The sequence below is a fragment of the Sus scrofa genome, chromosome 2 (genome assembly GCF_054392235.1).
Source record: "Sus scrofa isolate SSC_HxYL_T2T_F1_AM1 chromosome 2, Sscrofa_HxYL_maternal_Yorkshire_Landrace_v2.0, whole genome shotgun sequence".
NCBI lineage: Eukaryota > Metazoa > Chordata > Mammalia > Artiodactyla > Suidae > Sus > Sus scrofa.
Window position 1 is genome coordinate 9086290 of NC_139384.1, and position 10862 is coordinate 9097151.

Here is a 10862-nt window from a genome sequence, read left to right on the forward strand (position 1 = left end):
CCAGGGCTGGGATGGTTAAAGTGAGAAGATGGGAGTTCCTGTCTTGGTGCAAGCGGAAACAAATCCGACTTGGAACCATGACGTTGCGGGTTCGATCCTGGGCCTTGCTCAGTGGGTTAAGGATCTGGTGTTGCCGTGAGCTGTGGTGTAGGTCACAGACGCAGCTCGGATCCCTCATTGCTGTGGCTGTGGCATAGGCCAGCAGCAACAGCTCCCATTGGACCCCTAGCTTGGGAACCTCCATATGCCGCGGGTGCGGCCCTAAAAAGACAAAAGACAAAAAAATAAATAAATAAAATAAAGTGAGAACCTGCCTTACAGAGATGTGCTTAACCGGGGAAACATATTCTCCTCCTTGCTCTAGTTAATCAAGGCAGGCTTCTTGGAAGAGGGAATATAATTTCATGAGTTCCCACTGTGGTCCAACAGGATCTGCAGCATCTTGGGAGCACTGGGATGCAGATTTGACCCCCAGCCTGGCACAGTGCGTTAAGGATCCAGTGTTGCCATATCTGCTGCTTTGGTCACAATTTCCAGCTTGGATCAGATCCCCGGCCCAGGAACTCCATATGCCACAGGGCAGCCAAAAAAGAAAAAAAATAATAATTAAAGACCTTCAGGAAAGTTGAGAGAGTAGCATAAATGAACTCTTATATCTGCCTTCTACCTGGATTTACCAGTTTTTAACATTTTGCTATATTGGATCTCCTACCCACTTCCATATACGTATGTATGTTGGAGAGTATGTATCATTGTTGTCTTGATTCATCTGAAAGTCAAGTGCAAGGTCCTTTATCCCTAAGGACATACCTCTTTAGAGCCAAAATACCCAAGACATTTATCATTGGTGTTAGAGGAGTTCCCCTTGTGGCCCAGCGGGTTAAGAATCCTACTACTATGCAGGAGGATGAGGGTTTGATCCCTGGCCTCCCTCAGTGGGTTAAAGATTTTGTGTGGATCTCAAATTGCTGTGACTGTGGTGCAGGCTCACAGCTACAGCTCCAATTCCACCCCTAGCCTGGGAACTTCCATTTGCCACCCATGTGGCCCTAATAAGAAAAAAAAATTGGAGTTCCCGTCGTGGCGCAGTGGTTAACGAATCCGACTAGGAACCATGAGGTTGCGGGTTCGATCCCTGCCCTTGCTCAGCGGGTTAACGATCCGGCGTTGCCGTGAGCTGTGGTGTAGGTTGCAGACGCGGCTCGGACCCCACGTTGCTGTGGCTCTGGCGTAGGTCGGTGGCTACAGCTCCGATTCAACCCCTAGCCTGGGAACCTCCATATGCCGCGGGAGCGGCCCAAGAAATAGCAACAATAACAACAACAACAAAAAGACAAAAGACAAAAAAAAAAAAAAAAAAAAAAAAAAAAAAAAAAAAAAAAAAAAAGAAAAAAAAATTGGCGGATTAGCTAAAATTCAGTTTTCTACATTCAAATTTCCTCAGTTGTAATAATACTCTTTTATGGTAATTTTTTTTTTTTTTTGCTTTTTAGGGCCCCACTCTTGACATATGGAGGTTCCCAGGCTAGGTGTCTAAATTGGAGCTACAATTGCCAGCCTACACCACAGCCACAGCCACATAGGACCTGAGCTGTGTCTGTGACCTACACCACAATTCACAGCAATGCCAGATCCCTAACCCACTGAGTGAGACCAGGGATCAAACCCACAACTTCATGGTTCCTAGTTGGATTGTTTCTGCTGTGCCAGGATGGGAACTCCCTTTTTCTTTTTTCTTTTTTTTTTTTTGTCTTTTTAGGGGCACATCCGAGGCATGTGGAGGTTTCCAGGCTAGGGGTTGAATAGGAGCTGTAGCCTCCGGCCTACACCACAGCCACAGTGACATCAGACTAAAGCAAAGTCTGCAACCTACACAGCAGCTCATGGCAACACTGGATCCTTAACCCACTGATCAAGGCCAGGGATCAAACCTGTGTCCTCATGGGTGCTAGTCAGATTCCACTGAGCCATGTCAGGAACTCCTCCTCTAATAGTCTTTACAGCTTTTTTAATTTTTGTTTTTATTTTATTTTTTTGGCTGCCTGCTTGGCATATGGAAGTTCTTGGGTCAGGGAGAAGTTCCTGGGCCAGGGAGCAAATCTGAGCCAGAGCTGCAACCTGTAGCTCAGCTCCAGCTGAGGCAACATTGGATCCTTAACCCACAGTGACTGGCTGGGGATTGAACTGGCGCCTCCACAGAGACAAGCTGAATCATTAACCCATCGCGACACAGCGGGAACATCTCTCTCTTTTTTTTTTTTTTTCATCTTTTTGGCAAAAAAAAAAAAAAAAAAAAAGGCATATGAAGGTTCCCAGGCTAGGGGTTGAATCAGAGCTACAGCTGCTGGCCTATGACACAGACACAGCAATGCCAGATCTGAGACACATCTGCAAACTATACCACAGCTCACAGCAATGCTGGATCCTTAACCCACTGAGCGATCGAGGCCAAGGATCGAACCTGTGTCCTTGTGGATACTAGTCAGATTTGTTTCCACGGAGCCATGAGGAGAACTCCAGGAACTCCTCTTTATACCTGTTTATTTCTTCCTCAATTCAGGAGTCAATTAAGGATTGTGTGTTGCATTTAATTGTCGTGTCTCTTTAGTGTCCTTCAATCCAGGACACTAGATTGTCTTAGATAACTTGGTGTACCCCTAACCTTGTCTTAGATAACTTGGTGTTTTTGAAGAGTCCAGCCTTAATTAACTAATTAAAGAACATCTCACAATCTGGGTTTGTCTGAGTGTTTCTGTATGCGTCCTCAATTATTTATTTTTATTTTTTATTTTTTTGTGTTTTAGGGCCACACCCGGCAGCATATGGAAGTTCCCAGGCTAGGGGTCGAACTGGTGCTACAGCTGCCAGCCTACACCACAGCCACACCAACGAGGGATCCGAGCCTCATTACATCGCAGCTCATGGCAATGCTGGATCCTTAATGCACTGATCAAGGCCAGGGATCAAACCCGCATCCTTATGGATACTAGTGGGATTCGTTTCCGCTGTGCCACAATGGGAACTCCGCCTTTCCTCAATTAGATGTAGGTTAAGCACTTCTTGGAACAATTCTACATAGATGATATTGTGTACTTCCTCCTGCATTGCATCAGGAAGCACGCGTCTGTGTTGATTGAAAAAAATGCACAACCTAAAAGTTGAGAATTCTGTTTTATTTGGCAGAATTGCTGAAGACGTAAGCCTGGAAGACAGCGTCTCAGAGACCTCTGAGGGGCAGGTTCCAAGAGGACCCAGGATACGGAGGATCTTTTGTAACAAAAACCGGGGAGTTTGGAGTATTATTAATTCAAGAAAGCTAGATATCTCAAGCTAATGAAATTAATGCTTTTACATATAGGAAGATGCAAGAGTCTGGCTGAGCTCATTGAAATCATTCCTTTGATACATACTTTAACGACCTATGGCCAGTATCCTGTTTTTTTCCTTCCTGAATTCCCTCAGGCTGTACTGCTGGGAACAGCTCCAGTGGTTAATGATTTTCCTCCATCCTGAGTTCATCTGAGGGCGGCTCAGATTCCGCTTGCTGTGGCTATGGTGTAGACCAGCAGCTGCAGCTGATTTGACCCCTAGCCTGGGAAGTTCCATATGCCTGTGGGTGCGGCCCTAAAAAGACCAAAAAAAAAAAAAAAAAAAAAAAAAAATCTCATTTGGGGGTTTCCCTTGGGTGCCATAGAGTTCCTTAACCCAGTGAGCAAGGCCAGGGATCAAACCCCATGTCCTGGATACTGGTCAGGTTTATTACCACTGAGCCACAGTGGGAACTGGATACCCATTTTACAAGTAAGAAAAGGGGCTCCAAACAGTTGAGTCACTTGCTCAGGGTTACACTGCAAATAAATAGTAGACATGAATCTAGATCTATGTAACTACAAAACAAGCACTCTTAGATTGTGAAATCTTTAAGGACAAGGACCACATCAGGGTCTCATAGCTGGAAGAACCTATCTGATTCAAAGCCCACTTTCACAGATCAAAAGTTGAGGCCCAGAAAAGGGAAGCACTGGGTCCAAGTTTGAGGCAGAGCTAGGAGCAGAAATTCTTTCATATTTATTGTCCTAGAACACATAAACTTCACGAGCGATTGAACTTTTTTTTTTGGCTTTTTGCCATTTTTAGGGCCGCTTCCGCAGCATATGGAGGTTTCCAGGCTAGGGGTCTAATACGAGCTGTAGCTGCCAGCCTACTCCAGAGCCACAGCAACGCGGGATCCAAGCCTCGTCTGCAACCTACACCACGGCAACGCTGGATCGTTAACCCACTGAGCAAGGCCAGGGATTGAACTCGCAACCTCATGGTTCCTAGTCGGATTCGTTAACCACTGAGCCACGACGGGAATTCCTTGAACTTCTAAAACGTAACAAATACAGAACCATCATAATCAATCATTTATTATATATATATAATTATTATTATTTTTAGGGCTGCACTAGCAGCATACATAAGTTCCCACGCTAGGGGTGGAATCAGAGCTACAGCTGCTGGCCTACGCCACAGCCACAGCAACCCCAGATCTCAGTTGCGTCTGTGACCTACACCACAGCTCATGGCAATGCCAGATCCTTAACCCACTGAGTGAGGCCAGGGATCCAACCTGCATCTTCATGGAAACTAGTCAGGTTCATTTCTGCTGGGTCAGGACAGGAACTCCATAATCAATCATTTAGCTTTTAAAACACAATCACTTCAAAGGTAGCTTTAGGACCTGATGTTATTGTCACTCACACTTCTATTGAGAATAGTTAATAGAGGTTAATACAGGCCTCTGGTTAGTAAAGGCCTCAGAACATATTTTCTTTTTTATTCATCCAATCAGCTATTAAGAACCTGCAACATGTCAGATAGATACTGTTGCATATGATGAGATTATAGCCTTTAACAAAATAGGCAAAGTTCCTGTTGTCAAAGAGCTCATTTTCTGGAGTTCATTCAACAATTATAATAAAAATAGCTATATTACTTATGCAGCACTTACCTATGATTGCAGGCACAAAGTGCTATATGTTTACCATATGACCTGGTTTCGATTTTCACAAAAACCCCCTGAGGAAGTTGTACTGTTACCATCCTCATTTGAATAAGAGGAAACAGGCATAGAGAGGTTAAGTAAAGTACACAGATGGTTAGTGGAATAGCTGGCACTAGATCTAGACAGACTCACTGGAGTGGGGGCTTTTGATGAGGTGTATTAGTTCCTCATACAGTTACCAAGCCCTCAGAGTTCCCGCTGTGGCGCAGCGGAAAGGAACCCATGAGGATGTGGGTTTGATCCCTGGCCTCTCTCCGTGGGTTAAGGACCCGGTATTTGGGAACTTCCATATGCCGCGGGGTGTGGCCCTAAAAAGCAGGAAAAAAAAAAAAAAAAGTTACCAAGCTCTCTGCAGCTATGGGATGTGTGAGGTCGGGGAAGGTCCCTGTACCGGGAGGTTGGGGATCCTGATAATGATTGTGTGTCAACCTAGGACTGGAGAACACCTTCAGCCTAGCCAGCCCAATTTATTTGGACTTCCTGTCCCTGCCTTTCCTTTGTTCTCTCTTCATCTTCTCTTACGGACTTTCCTTTCCGGCTCCTTTCCGCTTTCCCTCTTCCTCTCTCTAATTAGCTGCTTTTTATATCGTCGTCATTGGTTATTGATTAAAATGGTTCTTACTGCTTCATTTATCAAAACCTCGAGAGCTGAACACTTTGTATTTTTGGCTGTAGAAAAATTAACTAAATCCAATTAACTACTCGTAGCTAGCTTTCGTCTGAGTCAATGGCCTTGGGAGGGGCAAAAAAGGATTGCATTGAGGGTGGGTCCACTTCCCGCTGTCACGGGGGCCGTCTCCTTCTGGGACGCTGATTCAGGCCGGAACCAATGTGTAAGAGTCACAGACGTCGCCGGACTGGTTTATCTGAGAGGCCTAGCCGCTGGTTCCTTTCGGGTTTTTCATCAGCGCGCATGCGCTGCCTGCGCTCCGCCGCTCCCGCCTCGGGCTCCGGCTAGGGCTCCGGGATGTCCGCGTTGTGCGACCCTCCCGGGGCCCCAGGGCCTCCAGGCCCTGCCCCGGTCACGCACGGTCCCGCGCCGCTCAGGTAGTCAGAGCCCCTGGCATCTTCCCCCACCCCGCGACCCCGCGAGGATCCCCAGCCTTCTCGGCAGAAATCCCTATCCTACCTCGAGAACTCGTGTCAGGGTTCTCAGAGATTCCTGGTCGGGTCTTCCCAGAACTCAGGGACTGCCTCAAAACTCTGGGCTCCAGTGCCGCACTCTCAAGATCTAGGTACTGCCTCCGCAGTGCCTAGTTACCCCAGATCCTGGCCTTGCTCTCCCAAGAGTTGGGAAATATCAGAACTCTTGGGAACCTAGGTTTCCTGTTGAGAAAGGGTTGAGACCCGAGGGAACCCAGGGTCCCCTGACTTCATGGAGACTTCCTGAGCACCCAGGCCCGGAAACCTGCAGAATGCTTCCTTCTAGCCTTTCCCTTGCCCTCCAACGGAGACCTTCCACTCACCTTAGGGTGGGTTTTTTTGGGGGGGTGGGGTGGGGAACCAGAGAGGAATGGCACAGTCAGCTTTATCGGTCCCTGGAGGATGCTGTCTTCTTTGGCAGAAAAGGCAATGAGAGGGAGGGGATTTTTGCCTCTTCCCATACTTCTGGCTTTTGAACCTCTAAGACTGAACCTTTATGTTTCAGGAGGAGAAGGGTTGAAAGGCATTGCCTTGTTTCTGCTTGGGACACCCTGATTATTGGGGCACACAGAGTTCTGGGAGTATAATTGTTGTTGATATGGTGGATGGTTAGGATGCTTGCAGAGTATGGGAGGAAACAGGTTTGGGGAGGGAAAGCCCTTAAGAAGGGGCAAGTTTGAGGTTAGGATTTTCTCTCCATTAAGAGCAAAATCCAGGAGTTCCCGTTGTGGCTCACTGGGTTAAGAACCTGACCAGTATCTGTTGAGGATGCAGGTTCGATCTCTGGCCTTGCCTAGTGGGTTAGGGATCCAGTGTTCCTGCAAGCTGTGACAAAGGTCGCAGATGCAGCTCAGATCTGGTGTTGCCATGACTGTGGCATAGGCCAGTGGCTGTGGCTGCAGTTCAACCCCTAGCCTGGGAATTTCCATGTGCTGCGGGTGCAGCCCTCAAAAGAAAAAAAAAAGGCAGATGTTGTAGGAACACAAAATAAACTTATTCAAGTCAAGAAATATTTATTGAGTTATTTCTGTATTCTAGGCACCTCAGTAGAAGGGGATCTAGTGTTGAAGAGCACAGAAATCTTAACTACCCTCTTGGAGTTTATAGTCTGATTACTTAACCTTGGTTTCCTTATCTGTAAAATGAAGCCTATTGTTGGGCTGTTGTCTGGATTGAAGTAGTACATGTACAGTACTTAAAAGAAAACTTGACACATTCCAAGAGTTATCGAATATTGATACTGTTATTAAAAATAATAGCATTTATTGAATGATTAGTGAGAACTAGATATGTTGCTTAAGTGTTTTATGAACATTATCTTATCAGGGAGGTACAGTTATCCCTATTTTACGTAGAAAGGAAACTGAAGCTCCAGAGGGAATGTAACTTGCTCAACAGGTCCCAACACTTAACTCTGCTTCTCTTGTTTCCTTATAGTGCTCAGGAGCTGTCCCAGGAAATCAAGGCTTTTTTGACTGGCGTAGACCCTATTCTGGGCCACCAGCTCTCGGCTCGTGAACATGCTCGCTGTGGGCTTCTCCTGCTCCGCTCTTTGCCACCTGCTCGGGCTGCCGTGCTTGACCACTTGCGAGGCGTCTTTGATGAGAGTGTCCGGGCCCACCTGGCTACCCTGGATGAAAGCCCTGTGGCTGGCCCACCTCACCTCCGTCCACCCCCACCCTCCCATGTCCCTGCTGGGGGACCCGGTCTAGAGGATGTGGTACAGGAAGTGCAGCAGGTGCTGTCCGAGTTTATCCGGGCCAACCCAAAGGCCTGGGCACCTGTGATTAGTGCGTGGTCTATTGACCTCATGGGACAACTGAGCAGCACTTACTCGGGCCAGCACCAGCGTGTGCCCCATGCCACTGGCTCTCTCAACGAGTTGCTGCAGCTGTGGATGGGCTGTCGGGCCACACGCACATTAATGGACATCTATGTTCAGTGCCTCTCGGCTCTCATTGGTAGTTGCCCAGATGCCTGCGTGGATGCTTTGCTGGATACCTCTGTCCAGCATTCCCCACACTTTGACTGGGTTGTGGCGCATATTGGCTCCTCTTTTCCTGGCACCATCATCTCCCGAGTTCTCTCCTGTGGCTTAAAGGACTTCTGTGTTCATGGTGGGGCTGGAGGTGGAGTCGGTGGCAGTGGTGGAGGCTCGTCTCAAACCCCTTCTACAGACCCCTTCCCAGGATCTCCTGCTCTCCCTGGGGAGAAACGGGTGCCCAAAATTGCCTCAGTTGTAGGCATCCTCGGGCACCTGGCCTCCCGCCATGGAGACAGCATCCGACGGGAGCTCCTGCGAATGTTTCATGATAGCCTGGCAGGTGGCACTGGTGGCCGGAGTGGGGACCCCTCCCTTCAGGCCACAGTTCCCTTCCTCTTGCAGCTGGCAGTCATGTCACCAGCTCTGCTGGGCACGGTCTCTGGCGAGCTGGTGGACTGCCTTAAGCCTCCAGCTGTGCTGAGCCAGCTGCAGCAACACCTGCAGGGATTCCCCCGGGAGGAGCTGGACAATATGCTGAACCTGGCCGTGCACCTGGTGAGCCAGGCCTCTGGGGCAGGTGCCTACCGCCTGTTGCAGTTCCTGGTGGACACAGCCATGCCTGCCTCAGTCATTACCACCCAGGGCCTGGCTGTGCCAGACACTGTGCGTGAGGCCTGTGACCGGCTGATTCAGCTGCTGCTGCTGCACCTGCAAAAACTGGTTCATCACCGGGGAGGGTCTCCTGGGGAAGGGGTGCTGGGCCCACCCCCACCCCCCCGCCCTGTGCCCTTTCTCGACGCGCTAAGAAACCACGTTGGAGAGTTGTGTGGAGAGACATTACGACTGGAACGGAAACGCTTCCTCTGGCAACACCAGCTCCTTGGCCTGCTCTCCGTCTATACCCGGCCTAGCTGTGGACCTGAGGCCTTGGGCCATCTCCTGAGCCGGGCCCGAAGCCCTGAAGAGTTGAGTCTGGCCACTCAATTATATGCAGGGCTGGTGGTCAGTCTCTCTGGCCTCCTGCCCCTGGCCTTCCGAAGCTGCCTGGCCAGGGTACACGCAGGGACTTTGCAACCTCCCTTCACAGCCCGGTTCCTGCGCAACTTGGCCCTGCTAGTGGGGTGGGAACAGCAGGGTGGTGAAGGTCCTGCAGCGCTGGGGGCCCGGTTTGGGGAGTCTGCTTCGGCTCATCTGTCTGACCTGGCTCCTCTCCTGCTACATCCTGAGGAGGAAGTAGCCGAAGCCGCTGCCTCCCTCTTGGCCATCTGTCCTTTTCCTCCGGAAGCCCTGTCCCCTTCCCAACTCCTGGGACTGGTGAGAGCTGGAGTGCATCGCTTCTTTGCCTCTCTGAGGCTGCATGGCCCCCCAGGCGTGGCTTCGGCCTCCCAGCTTCTTACCCGCCTCTCCCAGACCTCCCCCGCTGGGCTCAAGGCTGTCTTGCAGCTGCTAGTGGAGGGAGCCTTACATCGGGGCAACACAGAACTGTTTGGCGGGGAAGTGGATAGGGACAATGAGACTCTCTCAGTCATTTCAGCTCCTTTGGCTTCTGCCTCCCTGTTGGACACAAACCGGCGACACACCGCAGCTGTGCCAGGTCCTGGAGGGATTTGGTCTGTTTTCCACGCTGGAGTCATCGGCAGTGGCCTAAAGCCCCCCAAGTCTGTCCAGTCACGCAATCAGCAGGAAGTGATCTATAACACCCAGAGCCTCCTCAGCCTCCTTGTGCACTGCTGCACTGCCCCAGGGGGCACTGAATGTGTGGGCTGCTGGGGGGCTCCCACCCTGAGCCCAGAGGCAGCCAAAGCTGTGGCAGTGACCTTGGTGGAGAGTGTGTGTCCTGATGCGGCGGGTGCTGAGCTAGCCTGGCCTCCTGAGGAGCATGCGCGGGCCACTGTGGAGCGGGATCTCCGCATCGGCCGGCGCTTCCGGGAACAGCCTCTGCTCTTTGAGTTGCTAAAGTTGGTAGCAGCTGCTCCCCCAGCCCTGTGCTACTGCTCCGTGCTGCTGCGGGGGCTGCTGGCCGCCCTCTTGGGCCATTGGGAAGCCTCTCGCCACCCTGATACAGCCCAGTCCCCCTGGCACCTGGAGGCATCCTGCACCCTGGTGGCTGTCATGGCTGAGGGAAGCCTCCTGCCACCAGCTCTGGGGAACATGCACGAGGTATTTAGCCAACTGGCACCTTTCGAAGTGCGACTGCTGCTGCTCAGTGTCTGGGGCTTTCTTCGGGAGCATGGGCCCTTGCCCCAGAAGTTCATCTTCCAGTCAGAGCGTGGCCGCTTCATCCGGGACTTCTCCAGGGAGGGTGGGGGTGAGGGTGGACCCCATCTGGCTGTGCTGCACAGTGTCCTTCACCGCAACATTGACCGCCTGGGCCTTTTCTCTGGCCGTTTCCAGGCACCATCGCCACCCGCTCTCCTTCGGCAAGGGACATAACCTTTTCAAGCTCCAGAAGTCGAGAGATGTTGAGCCATGAGAGACGGGGGGCTAAGGTGCTGCAGAAAGGTAGAAGGTCCTCTTCTTCTAAGGCCTTGGCCTAAAAGAGCGCTGTCACTTTTTTCCTCCCCCACCCCACCTTTTTTTCTAAATAAAATTTGCCGACTTGCGAAAAACAGAGTCCAGTGCCTCTGTCTGATGCTTAGCGCCGGCAAAGTCGGACAGCGCCTGGCTCTGAACAGTCCCGCCCCATCC

General features: G+C 50.5%; 1 protein-coding gene across 2 annotated transcripts; it reads left to right on the forward strand.

Moving 5' to 3' along the window:
- Positions 1–5969: 5969 nt before the first annotated feature.
- Positions 5970–10783, forward strand: INTS5 (integrator complex subunit 5). 2 transcript variants are annotated; one of them, XM_085010856.1, is made up of 2 exons: positions 5970–6519; positions 7628–10783. In XM_085010856.1, exon 2 carries the CDS (start codon positions 8001–8003, stop codon positions 10605–10607), a length of 2607 nt encoding a protein of 868 aa, XP_084866982.1. In that variant the 5' UTR covers positions 5970–6519; positions 7628–8000; the 3' UTR covers positions 10608–10783. The 2 variants fall into 2 exon arrangements, with proteins under 2 accessions (XP_084866982.1, XP_003353871.3); XM_003353823.5 differs by having other exon boundaries at positions 5970–6094.
- Positions 10784–10862: the final 79 nt, after the last annotated feature.

Bases quoted from the DNA above. Each gene is read 5' to 3' on its own strand.
- INTS5 (XM_003353823.5), top strand. From the start codon at position 6,015: ATGTCCGCGTTGTGCGACCCTCCCGGGGCCCCAGGGCCTCCAGGCCCT. The intron at 6,095-7,627 runs GTAGTCAGAGCC...GTTTCCTTATAG, and splicing joins CACGGTCCCGCGCCGCTCAG to TGCTCAGGAGCTGTCCCAGG.